Source organism: Bos javanicus, chromosome 13, assembly GCF_032452875.1.
Source record: "Bos javanicus breed banteng chromosome 13, ARS-OSU_banteng_1.0, whole genome shotgun sequence".
Lineage (NCBI taxonomy): Eukaryota > Metazoa > Chordata > Mammalia > Artiodactyla > Bovidae > Bos > Bos javanicus.
In genome coordinates this window covers 20,179,867-20,207,738 of record NC_083880.1, presented here as the reverse complement: position 1 = coordinate 20,207,738, position 27,872 = coordinate 20,179,867, and the positions used below count along the sequence as shown (strand labels likewise).

The 27,872-nt window shown below is 40.3% G+C and overlaps 1 protein-coding gene across 12 annotated transcripts in view; it reads left to right on the top strand.

The window, feature by feature from the left end:
* The window catches only part of CCDC7 (coiled-coil domain containing 7), a 268,190-nt gene that overhangs the window by 157,094 nt on the left and 83,224 nt on the right, over positions 1-27,872 (top strand). For all 12 annotated transcript variants that reach the window (XM_061435932.1, XM_061435930.1, XM_061435937.1 and 9 more), the window contains 4 exons: positions 1,347-1,457; positions 6,451-6,561; positions 10,824-10,934; positions 16,132-16,242. In XM_061435932.1, the coding sequence (XP_061291916.1) occupies positions 1,347-1,457; positions 6,451-6,561; positions 10,824-10,934; positions 16,132-16,242 (444 nt within the window). The remainder of the gene's footprint in view (positions 1-1,346; positions 1,458-6,450; positions 6,562-10,823; positions 10,935-16,131; positions 16,243-27,872) is intronic.

Below are 27,872 nucleotides of genomic sequence, written 5' to 3'. Positions count from 1 at the left end.
CTGGGGATAAGGATGGTGGTCTAATCCCTAATCATGTTTATTTTGAAAAGTCAAGTATTATAGGTGAAAATAGGCAGAGTTGTGGAATTCATCTTAGGATCACTGCCAGCGGGGGAGAGCAGAGGGAACACATTATTGATACTAAGTATCATCATTATTAGTACTAAGTATCATCACTGTTTTGATTCTCATGAGGCTGTTTTGGCCTCCATGGTCCACTTTCTGGCACAAGATGAGTGGTGGAGAGTCCATCCATCCCTTTCTTGAGCCTCCATTGCTGGGTAACTAGACTGTTTCCAGTGGCAGGGAGTTTACCATGCCTGGACAGAAGTTTTCAGAAACTAAGTGTCAGCCAGGAAAGGAAGGAGATTGTCTCAGGTGTTTGTGTCTTTTCTTCCGCGTCCCCTCCCTTGTCCTTCTTGGACACAGTGGCGCCCGTCAGGGAACTCAGAACCAGGGGTTCTGTTAAGACACAGCCAGCAAGGTGCCAGTGTCCCACACTAAGTTAACAAGAGTAGCTCCTCTACAGTGGAGTCTATGTAGTCTCCTCTGGTTGCTGGTCCGGTGGAACTGAGAAACCTGGATTCTTTTTCTTTAGACATGATTCTCAAAACTTCAGTATATCTTGGAGTATCCATCAGTGTCAGAGAGAAGCTGAGAGCAAATAGGAGTCACTGGGTACAACTCAGTCAGCCATGTCTGCAGCGACTAATTGACCCACTGTAATAGTTTTTGGTTTTTATTTCCTATATTTCCTTCTTAAAAGATGAATACATTTATCACTTTTTTCAAGTTCCTTTTCTTCATGTCTTTCTTCCTCCTGCCTTCCTGCTTGCCTGCCTGTAGCATACTATATATTCCCTGTTAGGTTGTTTCTTGCCCATTAAGAGTTAAATCCTAGAAATGCTTCTGAGTCAGTTTGTTGGGTCTTCATTCCTTTTATACCTGCTTGTACAGCTGTGTGTGCCACATTATATCCCATAGTCTGTGTTTTCTTAGTTTACATGCATTACTTTAGCCTACCAGTCTCCCATGCTTTTATATTTAAGTGGCTTTGACTATTTTGCTGTTATGAATAATTTGTATGGGTATATTTTCATTGTTTAGTGTTTCGATATGTATTACCTGAAAATATTTGGAAAACTCAGAAAATGACAGACTAATATAAAACAGAAGTCGAAGAATATTAATGATGTGCTAAAATACCTTTCATGCACCCTTGTTAACATTCTTCCCACAGTTTTCTTATACAACCTGGCATTTGATGATGTTCTTATAACTTCATAAAAATGAAGTTTTTTGTGAAGTTTTTTTATTTAGTGGGCCAAATTCTTCTCTTTATGCAGCTCAGGATGAAGTACCAGATAGAAATCGTATTCTTCATCATCAAGACTCAGTGTCAAAATCAGAGATTCAAGTAAAGAAACCAAGCTTGCACAAAGGGGAAGGACTTACTGGTAAGTATAAAAACTATGGAAAACATGAAATTATTTTATATTAAACTCACTAGAAGATGTTTTTATTTTGGTTCATGTTATATATTTTTGAACATGTATTTTATAGAAATGTTATACTTCGACTAAAGTGTGACTACCATGAGATATCTAGAGGAAAAAAGCAGAAATATTGTTAAACTTTGATTGGAATTTTCTGTTCTTAAGATTATTTTGTGAGAAGATGAATGCCCCAAGGCCCAATAGTAGGTGAATAACTGTCTCTCCAAAGTAGAGTGCCTTTCAGCCAGCTCCAGGTAATTGTGGATACAGAAGCCCAACAGACACTTCTATGCATGGCAGGGGCATTTTGCCATAGATTCCTTTGCCAAAGCAGTATTTCTGAGATCTGTAAATCAAGCATCTGATGGGTTCTGGAGACCCTGTTGGAGGGCCTTTAGGGCCTTAGCTGTGTCCTCACTAAAAGGAAGCAGCTTTTCTGGTAACCCCAGAGATCAGAGTCATTAAGAGCTCCACATGGGGAAATGAGAATGCACGTGGTCAAAGAGTCCCACTATTTGCTTGGCCTGTTTTATTTATTGGAGTTGAATAGTTGGCAGTCCTATCCTCTGGAATGAGAAGTCATACCCCTTAGAGATCATGCCCAGGAGTTTCACTAGGGTACCAGGTAATTAACTGAGTATACTAATGGCCCAGCCAAGAGCCACTGGTGGTTCCACAGGGCATCTAGGCCTTATTTGGTGTGTCCTTGTCTTGGCCCACTAGAGTGAAAACTAGTCCTCTCTGTGGGAGCAGGTGCTTCAAAGTCATGACCTGTGCACTGATTACTGATACCTGAGCAATTTGATGGCCATATGAAGGACGTTAGTGCTCATGTAGCTACAGTTATGAAACAGTTTACCACAATTACTCGTTTGCTCAATCCTGTAATGCTTCTCAAGTGGTTTCAGAATAGCTTTGAACATACCACTTGATAAACAAACCAGATTTTAAAAAGATTTCATGACTTGCTGTTATTCTCCCTCCCATTCTCATCTCAATCCCATGTCCAAGAGTGAGGGTTTATGTTAAATACTATATTGAGAAGTTACCACTTCTATTTTGCCTTCAGTTGTTTCATTTCATAAGTTTGCTTTCTCTTTGCATTCGATCTTCTTACCCTCACTGATTTAATTATGTTTTGAAATACATGGAGCATGAACCTACTTCCAAAAGTTAAAAAGTATATAAAGAGCTATGCTTAGAAGCTTATTATTCCTTCCTCAGTCTTCCCTCTCATCTTGTTGGTAACCATATACATCGTTTTGTGATAGGTTTCCTGTGTTTCCTGTATTTTTTCTCTCCATCCTTGTTTTTTCTCATTTCTAAGATATCCATACCAGTTTTCCTTTTTTTAGTTTTTTTTTAAATGTAACATTATTCCTGATGATCCCTTTAAGAAATCCCTTTAAATCAGTAGGTAGAGATTCATTTCACTCAGTTTATAGCACTGTGTACAGCTGTACCACAGTATTTACCATAATTCATATTATTCCATAGTGGATAGCATGTACCCTAGTTTATTGAACTAATCTTCTTTGCTTTAAAATGTATATGGTTTTGAATATTTTGCACTTACAAATACATTGTATTCAATAACCATGTACATACTCATTTGTATTTTTAGTTCTATGAATTTGTATTAGTCTGAAGTATAAACAGGACTTCCTAGGAGGTGCAGGGGTAAAGAATCCACCTGCCAGTGCAGAAGACATAAGAGACACAGGTTCTAGCTGAGTCAAGAAGATCTCCTGGAATTGGAAATGGCTACCTACTCCAGTATCCTTGCCTGAAAATTCCATGGACAGAGGAGCCTGGCAAGCTACAGTCCATGGGGTCCCAAAGAGTTGAACACGACTAAGCAACTGGATATACACACAAAGTATAAATAACCTAGGAAAAATAGAGACTTTATATATGGATGTTTCTATGTATGTATGTATATTATGTTGTTACAGCCTCTTTAAAGTATATTCATTAAAAATGTTCTCACAATTTCTAGTCACATGTTATTTATGGTAATTTACTTATGTGTGCTCAGTCTCTTCAGTTGTGTCCGACTCCTTGTGATCCTATGGACTGTAGCCTGCCAGATTCCTCTGCCCATGGAATTTCCCAGGCAAGAATACTGGACTAGAGTGCCATTTCCTTCTCTGGGGGATTTTCCTCATCCAGGGATCGAACCAGCATCTCCTGTATTGCAGGCACATTCTTTTCCACTAAGCCACTGGGGAAGTCCCAAAGTGAAAGTAAAAGTCGTTCAGTCATGTCCAACTCTTTGTGACCCCATGGTCTCCAGGTCAGAACACTGGAGTGGGTAACCATTCCCTTCTCCAGAGGATCTTCTCAACCTAGGAATTGAACCCAGTTCTCCCACATTGCAGCCAGATTCTTTACCAGCTGAGCCACCAGGGAAGCGCAAGAATACTTGAGTGGGTAGCCTATTCCCTTCTCCGATGGAACTTGCCAACCCAGGAATCAAACTGGGGTCTTCTGCATTACAGGAGGATTCTTTACCAGCTGAACTGCCAGGGAAGCCCAATTTACTTAACTTTATCAAAATGAGAGAAAAATTCACAGTATACTTATTGTAAGTATGAAACCAAGAGATTTTATTGCAGATCTCGTCTTAGCAAACACCCTCCTCTAACAACACAAGAGAAGACTCTACACATGGACATCACCAGATGGTCAACACTAAATCAGATTGATTATATTCTTTGCAGCCAAAGATGGAGAAGCTCTATACAGTCAGCAAAAACAAGATCGGGACCTGACTGTTGCTCAGATCATGGACTCCTTATTGCCAAATTCAGACTTAAATTGAAGAAAGTAGGGAAAACCACTAGACCATTCAGATATGACCTAAATCAAATCCCTTATGATTATACAGTAGAAGTGAAAAATAGATTTAAGGGACTAGATCTGATAGATAGAGTGCCTGATGAACTATGGACGTAGGTTCATGATATTGTACAGCAGACAGGGGTCAAGACCATCCCCAAGAAAAAGAAATGGCTGTCTGAGGAGGCCTTACAAATAGCTGTGAAAAGAAGAGAAGCCAAAAGCAAAGGAGAAAAGGAAAGATATACCCATTTGAATGCAGAGTTCTAAAGAATAGCGAGGAGAGGTAAGAAAGCCTTCCTCAGTGATCAGTGCAAAGAAATAGAGGAAAACAACAGGATGGGAAAGACTGGAGATCTCTTCAAGAAAATTAGAGATACCAAGGGAACATTTCATGCAAAGATGGGATCAACAAAGGACAGAAATGGTATGGACCTAACAGAAGCAGAAGATATTAAGAAGAGGTGGCAAGAATACACAGAAGAACTATACAAAAAAAATCTTCATGACCCAGATAATCACAATGGTGTGATCACTGACCTAGAGCCAGACATCCTGGAATGTGAAGTCAAGTGGGCCTTAGGAAGCATCACTATGAACAAATCTAGTGGAAGTGATGGAATTCCAGTTGGGCTATTTCAAATCCTGAAAGATGATGCTGTGAAAGTGCTGCATTCAATATGCCAGTAAATTTGGAAAACTCAGCAGTGGCCACAGGACTGGAAAAGGTCAGTTTTCATTCCAATCCCAAAGAAAGGTGATGCCAAAGAATGCTCAAACTATTGCACAATTGCACTCATCTCACACGCTAGTAAAGTAATGCTCAAAATCCTCCAAGCCAGGCTTCAGCAATAAGACTGAAGGCTTCTGAACTGTGAACTTCCATATGTTCAAACTGGTTTTAGAAAAGGCAGAGGAACCAGAGATCAAATTGCCAACATCCGCTGGATCATCAAAAAAGCAAGAGAGTTCCAGAAAAACATCTATTTCTGCTTTATTGACTATGCCAAAGCCTTTGACTGTGTGGATCACCATAAACTGTGGAAAGTACTTCAAGAGATGGGAATACCAGACCACCTGATCTGCCTCTTGAGAAATCTATATGCAGATCAGGAAGCAACAGTTAGAACTGGACATGGAACAACAGACTGGTTCCAAATAGGAAAAGGAGTACGTCAAGGCTGTATATTGTCACCCTGCTTATTTAACTTATATGCAGAGGACATCATGAGAAATGCTGGACTGGAAGAAGCACAAGCTGGAATCAAGATTGCTGGGAGGAAATATCAATAACCTCAGATATGCAGATGACACCACCCTCATGGCAGAAAGTGAAGAAGAACTAAAGAGCCCCTGGATGGAAGTGAGAGAGGAGAGTGAAAAAGTTGGCTTAAAGCTCAACATTCAGAAAACTAAGATCATGGCATCCAGTCCCATCACTTCATGGCAAATAGATGGGGAAACAGTGGCAGACTTTATTTTTTTGGGCTCCAGAATCACTGCAGATGGCGGTCGCAGCCATGGAATTAAAAGATGCTTGCTCCTTATAAGGAAAGTTATGACCAACCTAGATAGCATATTCAAAAGCAGAGACATCATTTTGCCAACAAAGGTCCATCTAGTCAAGCCTATGGTTTTTCCAGTAGTCATGTTTGGATGTGAGAGTTGGACTATAGAGAAAGCTGAGTGCTGAAGAATTGATGCTTTTGAACTGTGGTGTTGAAGAAGACTCTTGAGAGTCCCTTAGACTGCAAGGAGGTCCAACCAGTCCATTGTAAAGGAATATCAGTCCTGAATGTTCATTGGAAGGACTGATGTTTAAGCCGAAACCCCAATACTTTGGCCACTTGATGCGAAAAGCTGATTCATTGGGAAAGACCCTGATCTTGGGAAAGACTGAAGGCAGGAGGAGAAGGGGTTGACAGAGGATGAGATGGTTGGATGGCATCACTGACTCAATAGGGGATGAGTTTGAGTGAACTCCGGGAGTTGGTGATGGACAGGGAGGCCTGGCATGCTGCAGTTCATGGGGTTGCGAAGAGTCGGACACGACTGAGCGACTGAACTGAACTGATGTGTCTATGAAGGAATTTAATGAATCTGTTTTGTGCAGCTCCTGATGATGTGCCTGACAATACTCCTGTGCTTCAGCATCAAGATTCAGTGTCAAAACTCCCAATGCAAGTACAGAAACAGATATCTTCTGGAGAAGGAAAACACGGTAGTAAGTACAACAGTTATAGATGCCTTTAAATTTTTAAAAAATTAATCTTACCTGATCTTTTTTCTTTAGTTCATGAATATGTGTTTGAGCACGTATAGCAATTTTGCACTTCAAATGTGAATAATATAAAAAATTAGAGAACTGGAACCATTTAACATTTGGTTGATATTTCTTGTTATAAGGCTGCATTGTAGAGACCCTTCTTGCTTATTAACCACCAAGGCCCAGTAACTGCTCAGTAGTCTTTCAAAGTGATTCTATACTTTGAGCCACCAATAAGAGATTAGGGGTCCATAAGCTGGGTGGATACCTCAGATGTGTGGCTGTGTTCTTTTGCCACAGACTCCAATAGGCATCAGAGAGACCTGTAACTTAAAAGACAGTGGATTCAAGGGGCCAAGGAAAAGGTTTTCCTGTGTAGCCATTTAAAGGGTCTCCAGGCCCTAGTCAGCGTACAGGTCTTTTTGATAACCTAATTGCTGGGTGCTGTCATCAAGATGGCCATGTAGGGGGATGTGTGAGTACCAGTTTCTGAACAGTCCCACCAGTCATTGGGGATCCTTTGTATTTGTACGGGCTGAGAGCCTGAGTGTGACTAAAACTCAGGCAATTATTGCCTCCAGAGAGAGTCCTACTCTCCCTTCCCAGTCAGGAACTTCCCATGAGTCTTGGGTCCTTGTTTCTTGTCCCAGTAATACCCTAGACATGTTGCTACATATGGGTCAAAATGCCATCCAGTGCTGGTTGGGTAGTACCCTTGCCTGGACCAACTAGGAGACATTCCTTACTCTGCAGAAGGCTAGTCCTACATCTTGGAGTGAAATTTCCTGGTCATGGCCTTGTGGAAGGACATTAAAGGAGTATTGAAAAGTATTACACAAAAGGCAAACAGATCCTGATCATCTGTGTGGACAGGGATGCTGAAAAGGGCATTTGCAATAAGAATTGATTCAGACCTATTTTTCTGAACTTGGGCAAGAGTTACAGTGTCATCAGGTAATGGTGTTTCCAAACATTGTACTATACTGTTGAGTGACTGAGGATTGAGTTTCCAAGCACCCAAGGCCTTTTGGGAAGCTCAGATAATGAACCTGGGCTTCCTAAGCACAGCAACAGTAGCAGTTTTCTTGTTGTTTTTGTTTGTTTTTAATTGCTGAGCCTGTTAATGCTCTTTTTTTTTTTAATCATATTTTTTTTATTTTATTTTTAAACTTTACAATATTGTATTAGTTTTGCCAAATATCGAAATGAATCCGCCACAGGTATACCCGCGTTCCCCATCCTGAACCCTCCTCCCTCCTCCCTCACCTACCCTCCCTCTGGGTCGTCCCAGTGCACCAGGGACAAAACTTCTAGCTGGTAGTTTGGTAGGTTTGCTGTCTTCCATATGTCCCACTAAAATTTTCTTAACTACAATAATTTTGTTTATGGCTTGAATTAGGTGCTATCAGGTATGCATATCAACAATATGTCTCTAATAATAATCCATTCAGTAGTAGTGCCACAATAATGATATGTTATATCTGTAGTCAAGCTTGGTAGGGGTCTTGGTGGTGGTGGCTTCTGACAGGAAATCAGAGCCTTATCCATTTCTCCTCATTCTCATCCCAGGGATTTTGGGGGTCATAGTCAGCTGTGCATCGTTATCCCAAAAGTCCAAAATATGCAGTTCTTCCCCATGTGTACTTTGAACTTTGACCCTTTCACAGGACCTCATTTCCTCACTTTGTGCATAGGACATTTCATAGTCTTGTTTTTTTTATTTTTTATTTTTTTGTAGTGTCTTTTTTTTATTTAAATTTATTTATTTTAATTAGAGACTAATTACTTTACAATATTGTATTGGTTTTTTTTTTAATGTAAAAAGTTTAGGTAAAAATTGGTAGGACTCTATGATTCATTTTAGAATATCCTGGGAGAAGAAAGAAGAGCACTTCTATTAGTTGTAGGAATCATTACCAGGCAGACCTGAGGGAGGGTTGCCATTTGGCCTCTAAAGGACCCCATGGACTATAGCATGCCAGGCTTCCCTGTCCTTCACCATCTCCCAGAGCTTGAAAGGACATGAGTTATGAGTTTCTAAATGGAGAACCCACTGATCTCTTCTTTTGTGCTCCCATTGTTTAACAATAAGACCCAGAGGTTTATTTGGAAAAGCCCTACCAAATCCTCCAGTTACATGTGCTCAGTTACCATTTTAATGTCACTTTCTGTGATGATCTCTCTCTGTTATTTTGGCAGTAGTTACATTTACCCTGCCCAGGAATTTGTCAGTTAACATCTGGATTATGTCACTGACAAATGGATCTAAGTTTCTGAGGAGGTTTATTTGAGCAAGATAACCAGCAGGAATGGCACTAATTAACCTAGAGTCTTGTTATTAATAACAATCTCATTATCTATCACTGTCACTGTCTCCTTGTAGAATCGGGACCACCAGTGTAGTTTGCAGAGATGCTGTCCTCTCAAAGCTTGGTCTAAACATGTGTTTTGGTCGTAGGGAACCCATCACTGTTGGGCCAAAGCTGTCAGAGCCCAAATAGTTCCCAGATGAGGAAGAAGGATGTGGATGTTCCTCTTAGCCTCCTTGATCAAATTTTCTGCTTTCAGGACACTCTTAAACAGGTCCACCCACACAGTAACACTGTTCTTGCTAACTTTAAGAAAATTACCTCCTTGAAATCAGTTCATTCCATATTTTGCTTGCTTGAAAATTTTATGAATTAGTAAAATTATCAGACTAGAAGTAGAAAGTGTTGAAGGAAAAAAAAGTAGGGTAAAAAAGATTCCTACTTCATCATGCAAGTGAACAACCCAAGTCTGTGAGATCTCTTTATATCATGGACAATGCAATCTCAAAGTGTTCTATATTCATTTAATTCAATCATGGGTCTCAGTAACTTGCTGTATTGTAGGCTGTCCATTGTTGTTAGTGCTGTGTGCTGTGCCTAGTCGCTCAGTCGTGTCCTACTCTTTGCAACCCCATGGACTGTAGCCCGCCAGAATGGGGACCTCATTAAAGTTGACAACAATCATTGGGTGCAACTGAGCTTGCAGAGGATGTGACAATTTTTAGTACTGTCATCAGAGGACAAGGAGTACCCAGGGATTGCTTCCATAAATTTCCCAGAGTCCTTCTGTTAGATCACTAATTCCACCAGGCATTTTGGCAGGGATTCTGGGGCTAAAGAGAAGGACTATCATTACCCCTCTAGCCCAGGAAGCTTGCATAAACAATTTGCTAGCCCTCTCCAAGAGTGCCCCCAGGCGTTCCTAACGTAGCACTTCTTGAGACTCATAGCTGTTGCTAGCAAAGTGCATTGTTAGACCTTCAGACTCTTGCAATTGACCAGCTAGTACTCCCCAACAGGCCTTGTAGTCCTCTCTAGTGTCTCCCCAAAACCCTGGGGGATCTTCATGCTTTTTACTTTTCCAGAAAGACATTGTGCTTAATTGGGCCACTCTGCCTGCCACCATTTGTCACTGAGAAGAGAGCTATCAGTTGTGAAGGTGATCTGTAAAGACAATGAACCAAACTGAAAGTAAAAGGCCTTTATTCACTTACTGCAATAATTAAGTAGGAGTCTAAACATGAAAGGGCACAAGCTCTACCGGTGTTCCCACCAGTCTTTCTTTCTCCCATGACATCTGGCAAGCATGGGATGTATTGATAATAGGGGAAGGGAATGTCTCATTCTGGGTACAGATATTTGTACCACATCACATCACCTGTACACCATGTATACTACAATTTATATACATATATCATCATATACTATAATTGGTACTATGTTACTTTTTCATTTTATTGAGATATATTTGACATATATCATCGTGTATGTTTAAGATATACTGCATAATTATTTGATTTACATATATTGTGGAAGGTACTATACTATTGTTTGAACACTCAGATGATTTTGAATATCTTGTGATTACAAATGATGCTATAATGACCAACCTTATGCACAAGTATTTTCATTGGTTCGTCTGTACATATATATTATCCAAAGCATAAATAATTTATGAACATTAGAATCTACTATAAACATATTGATACCTGAGAATATTTATAAAACAAAGAGACAGCTTCAATAAATATCCATTAAAAATATTCTGTAAATTTTCATATCAGGTCTATTGTTATGATAATTTACTTAGGACTTTATGCAAATGAGAGAAAATGTTTCTGAGTTTAAAATCTAGAATTTTTACAGTCGTAATTTTTCCTATTAAGAGACTTAAATTATCTCTTTATATAGCTCCTGATAAAGTGCCAGGTGGAAATCTTATACTTGAACATGAAGATTCAGAGTTAAAAAAACAAGCACAAGTAAAGAAACAAAGAACTTCCATAGGAGAAAGACTCAAGAGTAAGTATGATAATTAGCAATAACTTTATATAGTTTTAAGTTAAATATGTCAGAAGAGCTTTATTTGGTTCATAAACATGTGTTTGAACAAATATTTTGTAGAAATTTAAAACTTTGACATAAAATATGATAACCCTGATAAAATTATAGAACAAAAGCAAATGTATTATATGTTTTGTTTGCAATTTCTTATCTTAGGATTATTACATGACCAAAGTCATGCTCCTATTATTCACCAACACCAATAATAGACTTCATAAAGAATATGTACTTTTTAGCCAGCTCTGGCAGATTATGGACTCAAAGCCCAGTGAATGACTTTGATGTGTGGTAGTGGCCATAGATTGCCATAGGCAAAGAGAGATGTTACTGAGGTTTCTAACTGAAACAGTGCTTGGAAATGAGAGGGCTCCATGAAAAGGGCACATAGGGCAGTCAGCTGAAGGGCTTCCAGCAGATCCTGCCCATCAAGGCCCCAAGCAGACAGTGGTCTTTGTGGGAACCTGATGGATGCTAGGTGATCCTGTGAGAGTGAGGCTGTGTCTGTGTAGTCCCACCAGTTACTCTAATGATTTTCATTTCAGAAGCAGAGAGGGTCAAAAGAATGACAGTCATTTTCTCTGAACTATGCCCCTTACAGATCATGCTCAGGAATTTTACTTCAGTTTTGAGTCTTTGTACCTTGTTATTAATGGCCTAACTGCATCCTACTTGTAAGCAAATAGAACATCCTGTTCTTTTGGGGTAGTGCCCTTGTCTGAGCCCACTAGGATGATTTCTTTGAAAGAGTGGAAGGCTAGTGCTCCCTCCAGGAGCAGGACTTTTCCCAAGTCTTAACCTATTCATTGATTACAGATAGAGAATTTAGGGAGTCTCATGGGAAGATCTTGGTGGTGCACTATAACCCCTACTGCATAACATCAGACTAATCCTATCATCCACGTGGAGAGTGATGCTGAGAAGGGCATCTGTGATGTCAGCTGCATTGTACCAAGATTCTTTATCTTGAATAATATCTTCTCTAAGTGTCACAATCTCAGGTACCACTGGTGCCAGAGACAGTTCTAATGCTTTTTGTTCAGTTCAATTCAGTCGCTCAGTTCTGTCCGACTCTTTGCGACCCCGTGAATCGCAGCACGCCAGGCCTCCTTGTCCATCTCCAACTCCCGAAGTTTACCCAAACTCATGCCCATCGAGTAGGTGATGCCATCCAGCCATCTCATCCTCTGTTGTCCCTTTCTCCTCCTGCCCCCAATCCCTCCCAGCTCAGAGTCTTTTCCAATGAGTCAACTCTTCACATGAGGTGGCCAAAGTATTGGAGTTTCAGCTTCAGCATCAGTCCTTCCAATGAACACCCAGAACTGATCTCCTTTAGGATGGACTGGTTGGATCTCCTTGCAGTCCAAGGGACTCTCAAGAGTCTTCTCCAACACCACAGTTCAAAAGCATCAATTCTTTGGCACTCAGCTTTCTTCACAGTCCAACTCTCACATCCATACATGACCACTGGAAAAACCATAGCCTTGACTAGGCGGACCTTTGTTGGCAAAGTAATGTCTCTGTTTTTGAATATGCTAAGTTGGTCATAACTTTCCTTCCAAGGAGCAAGTGTCTTTTAATTTCATGGCTGCAGTCATCATCTACAGTGATTTTGGAGCCCCAGAAAATAAAGTCTGACACTGTTTCCACTGTTTCCCCATTTATTTGCCATGAAGTGATGGGACTGGATGCCATGATCTTAGTTTTCTTTTTTTTTTTTTTTTTTCATGATCTTAGTTTTCTGAATGTTGAGCTTTAAGTCAACTTTTTCACTCTCCTCTTTCACTTTCATCAAGAGGCTTTTTAGTTCCTCTTCACTTTCTGCCATAAGGGTGGTTTCATCTGCATATCTGAGGTTATTGCTATTTCTCCCTGCAATCTTGATTCCAGTTTGTGCTTCTTCCAGCCCAGCATTTCTCATGATGTACTCTGCATAGAAGTTAAATAAGCAGGGTGACAATATACAGCCTTGACGTACTCCTTTTCCTATTTGGAACCAGTCTGTTGTTCCATGTCCAGTTCTAACTGTTGCTTCCTGACCTGCATATAGATTTCTCAAGAGGCAGGTCAAGTGGTCTGGTATTCCCATCTCTTTCAGAATTTTCCACAGTTTATTGTGATCCACACAGTCAAAGGCTTTGGCATAGTCAATAAAGCAGAAATAGATGTTTTCCTGGAACTCTCTTGCTTTTTCGATGATTCAGCAGATGTTGGCAATTTGATCTCTGGTTCCTCTGCCTTTTCTAAAACCAGCTTGAACATCTGAAGTTCATGGTTCACATATTGCTGAAGCCTGGCTTGGAGAATTTTGAGCATTACTTTACTAGCGTGTGAGATGAGTGCAATTGTGCGGTAGTTTGAGCATTCTTTGGCATCACCTTTCTTTGGGATTGGAATGAAAACTGACCTTTTCTAGTCCTGTGGCCACTGCTGAGTTTTCCAAATTTGCGGGCATATTGAGTGCAGCACTTTCAGAGCATCATCTTTTAGGATTTGAAATAGCTCAACTGGAATTCCATCCCTCCACTAGCTTTGTTCAGAGTGATGCTTTCTAAGGCCCACTTGACTTCACATTCCAAGACATCTGGCTCTAGGTGAGTGATCACACCATCATAATTACCTGGTCATGAAGATCTTTTTTGTATAACTCTTCTGTGTATTCTTGCCACCTCTTCTTCACATCTTCTGCTTCTGTTATGTCCATACCATTTCTGTCCTTTATCGAGCCCATCTTTGCTTGAAATGTTCCCTTGGTATCTCTAATTTTCTTGAAGAGATCTCTAGTCTTTCCCATTCTGTTGTTTTCCTCTATTTCTTTGCATTGATCGCTGAGGAAGGTTTTCTTATCTCCCCTTAACGTACTCCATTAAAATACCCTAAACTCAGTAAATCTCACAGTGGGGACATGGTGGGGGTTGTGCTAGTTGATATAAAAAGTACATTTCTACCAATAACATATTCTTTAATAGAAACCACAATATTTGGGGTTTTTAGAGGCCCAAAGTGTATTTACTCATAGTTGTGTCTGGAAAAGAGTTATGGTAAAATAAAACTATACAGAATTATCTGTTTCCTCCTCATCCTTCTATAATGGCTATGGGAATCACAGAAATTTGTTCAGCAGTATCCAAGAGGCCCAAGAAATGCAATTTTTCCCCTCCTTACTTGGAACTTTGTAAGGGTATGTCCTCAGGTCCCCACTGAAGACATAGAGACCTTGTCTAATGTCTAGTTATGTTTATTTATCAAAGCTTACAGGTCTGAGTAAAAGTAGGAAGCATCTGTATTGATGGATCTTACAGGTGCTACTGTTACCAAGTTAAACAAAATTACCTCCTCCATCAATGAATCAAACCACCCAATACACATAGTATTTTAACTTGGATCCATTCTCCTTAGTTTTTATACACATGTACATATATTCATAGACACATACGTGTGCGTGTGCACATAAATATGCATATGTTCATGCATACTTATATTCAAGAAATCATGAGGACTCTCAGACACCTTTAGTTTTAGTCTCTCAGGTCTGCTTGCCTTCCTTCATTTCGTGTGTGTGTTTTCCATGGTGTTAAACCTGACTCTTACATCAACAGATTTATATATTTGCTCCAATCCCACAGTGCTTCCACCCCTGTTACAGAATTACTTAGCATGTACCACTACCAAAAAAAAAAAAGAGAGAAAGGCTACTGAAAATATTTAGTGATTTGGTTTCTGTCTTTCCCCCATACTTTTGCCCAAGATTGAGGGTATGTTTCAAACACTGTATTTATGACTAATTGGGATCATTGTTGGTTTTTTAACCCTTCAGTAGGTTCATTTCCAGAGAAGGCAATGGCACCCCACTCCAGTACTCTTGCCTGGAAAATCCCATGGATGGAGGAGCCTGGTGGGCTGCGGTCCCTGGGGTCACTAAGAGTCAGACACGACTGAGCGACTTCACTTTCACTTTTCACTTTCATGCGTTGGAGAAGGAAATGGCAACCCACTCCAGTGTTCTTGCCTGGAGAATCCCAGGGACGGAGGAGCCTGGTGGGCTGCCGTCTATGGGGTCGCACAGAGTCGGACACGACTGAAGCGACTTAGCAGCAGCAGCAGCAGGTTCATTTCATTTGCTTTCAGTTTTCATTTCCTCTTATTATCCTTGTTGGTTTAGTTCTATTTTTGAAATGTATGCAACATATTGACCTACTTACCAAAGGTATACTTAAGGGCATCATCTCTTTCCAGTGCATCTCTGTGCATTCCCCAGTCCTCTCTCTCTCTCCCTTTCTTCTTATGCTTATCTTTTCTGTGCTTCATCTTGTAAAGTTAATATCTATTTTTTCATTTTTCTGATTACTTCTTTCTGAACCAAAAGTTAGCATACTACATACCCTTTAAAATTTTTTTCCACTTAACATTATCTCCTAGAAATCCCTCCATGTAGTTTATAAAAATCTTTTATTATTTTTATGTAAATATATAAAATAGTACCACATTATATACCACAGTTTATACTATACCATAATTAATTGTATATGCCTTGGTTTATTCAACCAATAAGGGGCTTCCCAGGTGGCGCTAGTGGTAAAGAACCTGCCTGCCAGTGCAGAAGACATAAGAGCTGCAGGTTCAATCCCTGGGTTGGGAAGATCCCCTAGAGGACATGGCAACCCCCTCCAGTATTCTTTCCTGGAGAATCCCCATGGACAGAGGAGCCTGGTGGGCTACAGTCCATAGGGTTGCAAAGAATCAGACACAACTGAAGTGACTTAGTACAGCATTTAACCAATATCCTATTCTTGAACATTAGCTGTTCAAGAAATAAAATATCTTGCAATTACAGATAATACTATAATGAATAACCTTGTGCATATGTATTTTTATTGTTTCATCTATTATTGTGTATTTATTTAGTGTATACATGCCCCCAAAGTAGAGATTAATATGAAATATATTTGATGCCTCAGAATATCTTTGAAATAATGAGACATTTTCAGTAGCATCCATTAAAACTTTTCTTATTTGCATGTAAGATCGTTATGACAATTTACTGATAACTTTAAAAATGAGAGAAAATTCTACTGTACACTTGCTGTAAATTTGAAATCTAGAGATTTCATGATGGATCTGTTTTTCCATTTACTGAACTAAATGCATCTCTATGTAGCTCGTATTGGAGTACCAGATGAAAATCTTACGGTTTTTGATCAATATCCAGTGTCAAAACTCCAAACGCAAGTAGAGAAACAAATAAATTACAGAAGGGAAAGGAGTCAGAGTAAGTATAATAATTATGGTAACTTTTAAATTATTTTAATCTCATCAGAAAATCTTTTTTCTTTGGTCAATGAATATGTATTTGAGTGTATATTTTGTAGAAGTAAAATAAATGACCTAAACTGTGAATACCCACAGATAACTAGAGAACAAGATCCAAAGTGTTAATACCTTTGGATTGTAATTTCTTTGTCATAAGATTATTTCACAGCCATAAAGCATTCACTCAGTATCCACTAAGCTCAGTAACTGTCCAGTCATATCTCGAACTGTGTATACCTTTTAGCTGACTCTGGGAGATTACAGGTTCCAGGAAATTCTGCCCAGTGGGCACTTCTGACCAGTAGCAGTGTCATTCTGCCTAGGCTCCAAATGACAAACAGAAGTTTTTGAGGTCTGTAACTAAAACAGCAAATAGAAATCAGAGAGGCTTAGGGGAATGGCAGCCTGGAGGCTTGATGGAGAACCCCACCAGGGTATTCTGTTAGTTGGGCCACACAAAGGTGAGGTCTTCTTGGTGACCTCATAGGTAGGTGCCATCAAGTTCCCTGTTTGGAAAGTGCCAATACCAGAAAAGTACCTCTTTTTATTTGGGGAAGTTGAGAGGACCAGATATTGTCAGTCATTTCCTCTGGATAGGATGTTGTTGCTTTTTCTATATCATGCCTAGGAATTTCACTTGGGTGATGGGTCTTGGTGCCTCATCTGTATTAATGACTCATCATTTTGCCTCATGTGAGTCCACAGAATGACCAGTCATCATTGGGTAGTGCCCTTGTCTGGGACCACCAGGAAGACGTCTTCAACATAGTGGAAAGCTAGTGTTCCTTCCAGTAGCTTGAATTTTTCTAGGTCTTATCATATCTAATGACAGATAGTAGGGGAATTTAGGTAGACTTTTGGATGGACATTAGTGGTATATTGCAAACCATTACACATAAAATTAAACTGATCCTGATTATCCACATTGACAATGATGCTGAAAAGGGAGTTTGAGATGTCAGTTGTTGTATACCAAGTTTTTTATCTTGGGCGATAACCTCTGTGACAATGTCAAAGTCAGGTACTGCCAGTGCTCAGAGTTTTACTACAATGTTGAGCTGCCAATAGTCATCGAGACTCCATGCTCCTAAGGCCATGTGCACAGGTTAGTTGAGGCTATTGAGTGAGAATTAGTCTCACGAAGGACCTTGTTATTCTTGAACTTAGCAATGAAGGTGTTGCTTTTTGCTTTTTTATTCTAGGCAGTTTCTGCTGTTTTTGAGAAACAACAGCCCTAGGGGCTGCTAGTCAGGAAGGTTTATGGTCTCTTATATGCCCGCTAAAATGGTGCCAGCTGGAGCAGTTTTCTTTAGGGCTTATGGGCAAATGTGAGCAGGTGTTCACTTAGGCAGCACATCTATATCACTCATAAATTCAATAGTGAATGCCCTAAGAAGTTTTTGTTGGAGTTTGGAGTTGGCCAAAGAGACCCATCCATAGCTGGATCTGGGTAAGGGTCCCACTGGTAATGACCTCAGATCCAAAATCAGAGACATTGTTTTTTCCCCTCATTCTGGTGCTGGGGTTTGAGGGTCACAGCCACCTCTGTACTGGTATCCCAAAGTCCCAGAAATGTAACTCTTCCCTACCTCCACATTCAACTCTGACCTTGGGATACAACCTCTGGTCCCTACTGGAGATCCTGAGATCTGATCTGCAGTTTTGTCTTGTTTGTTGCTGAATGTTAGAGGGGCTCACCTATTCATCTCCATATTCACAGGGAGAGCCAGAGATAATAATTTCAATTCATCATAGAAGTTGTTAAATATGCAGACTTTAATGAGGCTGTGTTTTGTGGCCCTTATGGCTTAATACCTGGCCATCTACCTCCTCTTTGAGTATCCAGACTCAGAGAGCTTCTCTAGAAGCATCATCGAGGAGAAAGCACATGGTTACCATTTTATATTGCTCTCTTAGCCAGTCTTTACCATTTGAGCAGAAGGTGTTTTTTTCTGTGTCTAAAAGTAGGTCAGTTAAGTTCTGGATTTTGTTGCAGAACATTATCACCTGACCTTATAAGGAACTTTGGTTTAGCTCAATAACCAGCAGGAATAGCAGAAATAAATCTAGAAACCTGGCCTGGTTAACAAGCTTATCTACTGTTCTTATTCATCACTATAGCATGATTAACAGGGCTGCTATAGACTCTGCAGTGGTGGTCCAAACATTATTTTAGTGACAGGTTCAGGCTGAAAGCTGCCAGAGCATAAATAGTACCCAACCGAGAAAGGAAAGGGTCTCAGTGTTTGCCTGTCCTCTTCCCTCTTTCTCCCTCCACCTTGAGCAAACTTCCTGCTTTCAGGGCACACTTAAGAACGGGCTTTATAGTGATGCAAGCCACAAAGCACCACAGTGCCTCACTGTGTTAGATTACTTCTTTCATCATGCAAGTGCACAACTCAAGTCTCTAAGGCCTCTTTACATCACATACAGAGCAATCCCAAAGAGTTCTGTATTCATTTAATTCAATCATGAGTCTCAGTTTTAGGCTGTCCATCATTGTCTGGGACCTCATGAAAACTGACAACAGTATTGCATGAGAACATAGAATGTTGCATCCATGAATCAAGGTAAATTGGAAGTGGTCAAACAGGAGATGGCAAGAGTAAACATTGACATTTTAGGAATCAGTGAACTAAAACGGATGGAAATGGGTGAATTTAATTCAGATGACCATTATATCTACTACTGTGGGCAATAATCCCTTAGAAGAAATGGAATAGCCCTCATAGTCAACAAAAGAGCCTGAAGTGCATTTCATGGATGAAATCTGAAAAACAACAAAATGATCTCTGTTCATTTCCAAGACAAACCATTCAATATCACAGTAATGCAACCACTAATACCGAAGAATCTGAAGTTGAATGGTTCTATGAAGACCTACAAGACCTTATAGAACTAACACCAAAAAAAGAAAAAAAGATGTCCTTTTCATCATAGGGAACTGGAATACAAAAGTAGGAAGTCAAGAGATACCTAAAATAAAGAGCAAGTTTAGCCTTGGAGTACAAAATGAAGCAGGGCAAAGGCTAACAGACTATTGCCAAGAGAACACACTGGTCATAGAAAACAACCTCTTCCAACAACACAAGAGACTACTCTACACATGGACATCACCAGATGGTCAATAACCAAAATTAGGTTGATTACATTCTTTGCAGCCGAAGATGCAGACGCTCTATACAGTCAGCAGAAACTCTATACAGTCAGCAAAAACAAGACCAAGAGCTGACTGTGGCTCAGATCATGAACTCCTTATTGCCAAATTCAGACTTAAATTGAAGAAAGTAGGGAAAACCACTAGGCCATTCAGGTATCAACAAAATCAAATCCCTTATGATTATACAGTGGAAGTGAGAAATAGATTCAAGGGATTAGATCTGATAGACAGAGTGCCTGAAGAACTATGCACTGAGATTCATAACATTGTACAGGAGGTGGTGATCAAAACTGTCCCAAAGAAAAAGAAATGCAAGAAGGCAAAATGGTTGCCTGAGGAGCTCTTACAAATAGCTAAGAAAAGAAGAGAAGTAAAAGGCAAAGGAGAAAAGGAAAGATATATTCATCTGAATGCAGAGTTCCAGAGAATAGCAAGAAGAGATAAGAAAGCCTTCCTCAGTGAACAATGCAAAGAAATAGAGGAAAACAACAGAATGGGAAAGACTGGAGATCTCTTCAAGAAAATTAGAGATACCAAGGGAACATTTCATACAAAGATGGGCACAATAAAGGACACAAACAGTACAGACCTAACGGAAGCAGAATATATTAAGAAGAGGTGGCAAGAATACACAGAAGAAGTATACAAAAAAGATCTTCATGACCCGGATAATCACAATGGTGTGATCACTCACCTAGAGCCAGACATCCTGGAATGTGAAGTCAAGTGGGCCTTATGAAGTATCACTACAAACAAAACTAGTGGAGATGATGGAATTCCAGCTGAGCTATTGAAAATACTAAAATAATGCTGTTAAAGTGCTGCACTCAATATGCCAGCAAACTGGAAAACTCAGCAGTGGCCACAGGACTAGAAAAGGTCAGTTTTCATTCCAATCCCAAAGAAAGGCAATGCCAAAGAATTTTTAAGCTACCACACAGTGGCCCTGATTTTATATTCTAGCAAAGAAATGCTCAAAATCTCCAAGCTAGGCTTCAGCAGTATGTGAACTAAGAACTTCCAGATGTACAATGTAGGTTTAGAAAAGGCAGAGGAACCAGAGATCAAATTGCCAACATCCTCTGGATCTTAGAAAAAGCCAGAGAATTCCAGAAAAACATCTGCTTCATTGATTACTCCAAAGCCTTTGACTGTGTAGATCACAACAAACTGGAAAATTCTTAAAGAGATGGGAATACCAGACCACCGTACCTGCTCCTAAGAAACCTGTATGTAGGTCAAGAAGCAGCAGTTAGAACCAGACACTGAACAATGGACTGGTTCCAAATTGGGAAAGGAGTACGTCAAGGCAATGTATTGTCACCCTGCTTATTTAACTTAGATGCAGAGTACATCATGTAGAATTCCAGGCTGGATGAAGCACAAGCTGGAATCAAGATTGCCGGGAGAAATACAAATAACCTCAAGGCAGATGACACCACCTTTATGGCAGAAAGCAAAGAGGAACTAAAGTGTCTCTTGATGAAGGTGAAGGAGGAGAGTGAAAAATATGTCTTAAAACTCAACATTCAAAAAATGAAGATCATGGTATCTGGTCCCATCACCTCATGGCAGATAGATGGGGAAACAGTGACTGACTTTATTTTCTTGGGCTCCAAAATCACTGCCAATGGTGACTGAAGTCATGAAAGTAAAAGACACTTGCTCCCTGGAAGAGATACTATGACCAACCTAGATAGCATATTAAAAAGCAGGGACATTACTTTGCTGACAAAGGTCCATCTAGTCAAAGCTATGCTTTTTCCCATAGTAATGTATGAATGTGAGAGTTGGACCATAAAGAAGGCTGAGCACCAAAGACTTGATGCTTTTGAACTGTGGTGTTGGAGAAGACTCTTGACAGTCCTTAGACTTCAAGGAGATCAATCAATCTTAAAAAGGAAATCAATCCTGAATGTTCACTGGAGGAACTGATGCTGAAGCTGACGCTCCAATGCTTTGGCCACCTGATGTGAAAAGCTGATTCCTTAGAAAAGACCTGATGCTGGGAAAGACTGAAGGCAGGAGGAGAAGGGGACGACAGAGGATGAGATGGTTGGATGGCATCAACGACTCAATAGACATGAGTTTGAGCAAACTCCGGGAGATGGTGAAGGACAGGAAAGCCTGGCATGCTGCAGTCCATGGGGTCACAAATAGTTGGATACTACTGAACAACTAAACAGCAAGTCTTCTCCAAGGGTGCTCCTGGGTACTCTTGATGTAGCACTTCCTGAGGCTCATTGCTGTGGCTAGCACAGTGCATTGTTGGACCCTCAGACTCTTGCAATTGACCAGCTAGTACTCCCCAACAAGTCTTGTAGTCTTGTCTAGCATTTCCTGAAAATGCCCAGGTGGATCTTCATGCTTTTTACTTTTCCAGAAAGACATTGTACTTAATTGGGCCACCCTGCCTGCCACCATTTGTCACTGAAAATAGAGCTGTCAGTTGTAAAGGTAGTCTATAAAGACAGTGAACCAAACTGAAAGTAAAAAGTCTTTATTCACGTACTGCAATAGTATTAGTAAGAGTCTAAACATGAAAGGACAGGAGCTCTACCAGTGTCCCTACCACTTTCATTTTCCCATGCCATGACATCTGGGAGCATCTGATGTATTGATAATAAGGAAAGTGAATGTCCCTCTCTATGTTCAGATATTTATATACTATATATAGTATGTATGTGTGTGTATATGTATATACACACAGAATTATCTACCATTGTAGCATATTTACATTATACCAATACCATATTTGTGGTATACATAATCACTTTATTCAACCAGTCTCCTATGCTTTAACATTTAGATGGCTGTGTTTTATAATTAATGAATGACTTTCTACACAGGCATTTTCATTATTTGGTCTATTATTATGTATTAATCTAAAGTATAAATAGCTCATGAAATTGAAGACCAGAATAAAATATACTTGCTGGGGGAGGTCCTAAGATGGCAGAGGAATAGGACAGGGAGGCCACTTTCTCCCCCACAAATTCATTGAAAGAACATTTGAACGCTGAGCAAATTCTACAAAACAACTTCTGAATGCTGGCAGAGGACATCACATACCCAGAAAGGCAGCCCACTGTCTTCAAAAGGAGGTAGGACAAAATATAAAAGATAAAAAGAGAGACAAAAGAGGTAGGGATGGAGATCCATCCTGGGAAGGGAGTCTTAAAAGAAGTTTCCAAACATCAGGAAACTCTCATCGACAGGTCTGTGGGGAGTCTTGGAATCTCAGAGGGCAACAAAACTGGGAGGAAAAATAAATAAATCAATAATTAAAACCCACAGATTACATGTCTAATGGCAACTCTCAGTGCTCACATCCACCACCAGCAAGTGGGGGCTGAACAGGGAGGCGCAGGCTGCATTGCTTAAGGTAAGGACTGGGCCTGAATGCCCTAAGGGCAATCTGAGGGAACTAATGTGAGATAGCAACCCAAACTGTGGGATAGCCAGAGAGAGAGAGAGAGAGAACTGTCCTGCAAAAAGCCCTAACCTAAGATACTGCCAGGCCCGCTCATAGAACAAAGGACTGAGCAAATACCAGAGGAGAGCTAGCAGGCTGCAGACCGGCCCATCCCCCATCGGAGACAAGCAGGCAGTGGGGGTTTGCAGCCAGAGCCATGAATGGGAAATCACGGCCCCAGAGAGGCATCCTCTACCAAACTGTAAGCAGCCTTCGTTGCTAACCAAGACTTCTTGGGATTCTGGACTGTTGACATCTGCTGGGAGGGTCACAGCCAGAGATCAGCTCCCCAGAAGAGACACACGGCACACCTGAGAAGACGCGCCCGTTGTACACCCAGAAAACTGAGCAGCTGTGATGGGGGAGGCAATAAGACGCACCCCCTACCTGGGGGTGACTGTGCTCTCCAAGCACCTAGTCACCTGAGCTGCTCAGACCTGGGAAGGGTACAAAACGCAGGCCCAACCAAGTCTGTGCCTTTGTGGAGTACCCGAAAACCTGAACCTGAGCGGCTTAGACCTGGAAAGTGCACGCAACCCAGGGCCTGCCTCAGACAGTTCCCGGCAGAGCAACCTGGAGCCTGAGCAGTGTAGACCATGAAAGCTCACACGCTGTGAGTAGGGGCAAACCCACTGCAGCTGAAACACTGTGAGCACTCCCCACACATGCCAGTAATATTTGTTTGCAGTGTTCTTCCCTCCCCACAGCACGACTGAACAAGTGAGCCTAAATAAGTGACCACCATTGCCCCCTGGTGTCAGGGTGGAAATTAGACACTGAAGAGACCAGCAAACAGAAGCTAAAATAAACAGAGGGAACCGCTTTGGAAGTGACAGGTGCAACAGATTAAAACCCTGTAGTTAGCACTGACTACATTGGAAAGGGCCTATAGATCCTGAGAAGTATAAGCCAGATCAAGGAACTGAAACTGAACTGACCCCACACTGTCCACAACAGCTCTGGAGAAATTCCTAGATGTATTTTTACTTATATCATTTTTAAAATTTTTTAAACTTTTTTTTAAGTCCTCTATTACTCCTTTAATTTTCACTTTTATAACCTACTTCAGTTCAGTTCAGTCGCTCAGTCGTGTCCGACTCGTTGCGACCCCATGAATCGCAGCATGCCAGGCCTCCCTGTCCATCACCAACTCCAGGAATTCACTCAAACTCATGTCCATCGAGTTGGTGATGCCATCCAACCATCTCATCCTCTGTCGTCCCCTTCTCCTCCTGCCCCCCAATCCCTCCCAGCATCAGAGTCTTTTGCAATGAGTCAACTCTTCACATGAGGTGGCCAAAGTATTGGAGTTTCACTTTAGCATCAGTCCTTCCAAAGAACACCCAGGACTGATCTCCTTTAGAATGGACTTGTTAGATCTCCTTGCGGTCCAAGGGACTCTCAAGAGTCTTCTCCAACACCACAGTTCAGAAGCATCAATTCTTCAGCGCTCAGCTTTCTTCACAGTCCAACTCTCACATCCATACATGACTACTGGAAAAACCATAGCCTTGACTAGACAGACCTTTGTTGGCAAAGTAATGTCTCTGCTTTTGAATATGTTATCTAGGTTGGTCATAACTTTCCTTCCAAGGAGTAAGCGTCTTTTAATTTCATGGCTGCAGTCACCATCTGCAGTGATTTTGGAGCCCAAAAATAAAGTCTGACACTGTTTCCACTGTTTCCCCATCTATTTCCCATGAAGTGATGGGACCAGATGCCATGATCTTAGTTTTCTGAATGTTGAGCTTTAAGCCAACTTTCACTCTCCTCTTTCACTTTCATCAAGAGGCTTTTTAGTTCCTCTTCACTTTCTGCACTAAGGGTGGTGTCATCTGCATATCTGAGATTATTGATATTTCTCCCTGCAGTCTTGATTCCAGCTTGTGCTTCTTCCGGCCCAGCATTTCTCATAATATACTCTGCATATAAGTTAAATAGCAGGGTGACAATATACAGCCTTGACGTAATGCTTTTCCTATTTGGAACCAGTCTGTTGTTCCATGTCCAGTTACTAATAATTACCTTAAATGTAAATGGGTTGAATGCCCCAACCAAAAGACAAAGACTGGCTGAATGGATACAAAAAAAAAAAAAAAAAATACCCCTGTATATGTTGTCTTTCTTTCCAAAAGAAAGCAAGAGTAGCAATACTCATATCAAATAAAATAGACTTTAAAATAAAGGCTATGAACAGAGACAAAGAAAGACACTACATAATGATCAAGGGATCAATCCAAGAAAAAGATATAACAATATAAATATATATGCACCCAACATAGAAGTACCGCAGTATGTAAGGCAAATGCTAACAAGTCTGAAAGGGAAAATAACAATAACACAGTAATAGTGGGAGTGTACCCTACTCACACCTCTGGATAGATCAGCTAAACAGAAAATTAACAAGGAAACACAAACTTTAAATGACTATGGACCAGTTAGACCTAATTGATATCTATAGGGTATTTCACCCCAAAACAATGAATTTCACCTTTTTCTCAAGCGCACATGAAACCTTCTCCACGATAGATCACATCCTGAGCCATAAATCTAGCCTTGGTAAATTCAAGAAAATTGAAATCATTCCAAGCATCTTTATGACCATAATGCAGTAAGATTACATGTCAGTTACAGGAGAAAAACTATTAAAAATTCCAACATATGGAGGTTGAACAACACGCTGCTGAATAACCAAAAAATCACAGAAGAAATCAAAAAAGAAATCAAAATATGCACAGAAATGAATGAAAATGAAAACACAACAACCCCAAGCCTATGGAACACTGTAAAACAGTGCTAAGGGGAAGGTTCATAACAATACAGGCTTACCTCAAGAAACAAGAAAAAAGTCAACTAAACAACCTAACTCTACACCTAAGGCAACTAGAAAAGGAAGAAATGAAGAACCCCAGGGTTAGCAGAAGGAAAGAAATATTAAAAATTAGGGCAGAAATAAATGCAAAAGAAACAAAAGAGACCATAGCAAAAATCAACAAAGCCAAAAGCTGGTTCTTTGAGAAAATAAATAAAATCGACAAATCTTTAGCCAGACTCATCAAGAAACAAAAGGAGAAGAATCAAATCAACAAAATTAGAAATGAAAATGGAGAGATCACAACAGACAACACAGAAGTACAAAGGATCATAAGAGACTACTATCAGCAATTACATGCCAATAAAATGGACAACTTGGAAGAAATGGACAAATTAGAAAAGTACAACCTTCCAAAATGAACCAGGAAGAAATAGAAAATCTTAACAGACCCATCACAAGCACGGAAACTGAAACTGTAAACAGAAATCTTCCAGCAAACAAAAGCCCAGGCCCAGACGGCTTCACAGCTGAATTCTACCAAAAATTTAGAGAAGAGCTAACACCTATCCTGCTCAAACTCTTCCAGAAAATTGCAGAGGAAGATAAACTCCCAAACTCATTCTATGAGGCCACCATCACCCTAATACCAAAACCTGACAAAGACGCCACAAAAAAAAAGAAAACTACAGGCCAATATCACTGATGTACAAAGATGCAAAAATCCTTAACAAAATTCTAGCAAACAGAATCTGACAACATATTAAGAAGATCATACATCATAACCAAGTCAGAGAAGGCAGTGGCACCCCACTCCGGTACTCTTGCCTGTAAAATCCCATGGATGGAGGAGCCTGGAAGGCTGCAGTCCATGGGGTCACTGAGGGTCGGACACAACTGAGTGACTTCACTTTCACTTTTCACTTTCATGCATTGGAGAAGGAAATGGCAACCCACTCCAGTGTTCTTGCCTGGAGAATCCCAGGGACGGGGGAGCCTGGTGGGCTGCCATCTATGGGGTCGCACAGAGTTGGACACGACTGAAGTGACTCAGCAGCAGCAGCATAACCAAGTGGGCTTTATCCCAAGGATACAAGGATTCTTCAATATCTGCAAATCAATCAACGCAATCCACCACTTTAACAAATTGAAAACTAAAAACCATATGATTATCTCAATAGATGCAGAGAAACCCTTTGACAAAATTCAACATCCATTTATGATAAATATTCTCCAAAAAGCAGGAATAGAAGGAACATACCTCAACATAATAAAAGCTATATATGACAAATCCACAGCAAACATTATCCTCAATGGTGAAAAATTGAAAGCATTTCCCCTAAAGTAAGGAACAAGACAAGGGTGCTCACTCTCACCACGACTGTTCAACACAGTTTGGAAGCTTGGGCCACAGCAATCAGAGCAGAAAAAGAAATAAAAGGAATCCAGATTGGAAAAGAAGAAGTAAAACTCTCAATGTTTGCAGATGACATGATCCTCTACATAGAAAACCCTAGGAAACCAGAAACCCTAGAAACCAGAAAATTACTAGAGCTAATCAATGAATATAGTAAATTTGCAGGATATAAAATTAACACACAGAAATCCCTTGCATTCCTATACACTAACAATGAGAAAACAGAGAAATTAAGGAAACAATTCCATTCACCATTGCAAGGTAAAGAATTAAATATTAGGAATATATCTACCTAAAGAAACAAAAGACCTATATATAGAAAACTACAAAACACTGATGAAAGAAATCAAAGAGGACACAAATAGATGGAGAAATATACCATGTTCATGGATTAGAAGAATCAAGATAGTGAATATGACTATACTACCCAAAGCAATCTATAGATTCAATGCAATCCCTATCAAGCTACCAACAGTATTTTTCACAGCACTAGAACAAATAATTTCACAATTTGTATGGAAATACAAAAAAAAAAAAAAACCTTGAATAGCCAAAGCAATCTTGAGAAAGAAAAATGAAACTGGAGGAATCAACCTGCCTAACTTCAGGCTATACAACAAAGCCACAGTCATCAAGACAGTATGGTACTGGCACAAAGACAGAAATATAGAACAATGGAACAAAATAGCCCAGAGATAAATCCACGCACCTATGGACACCTTATC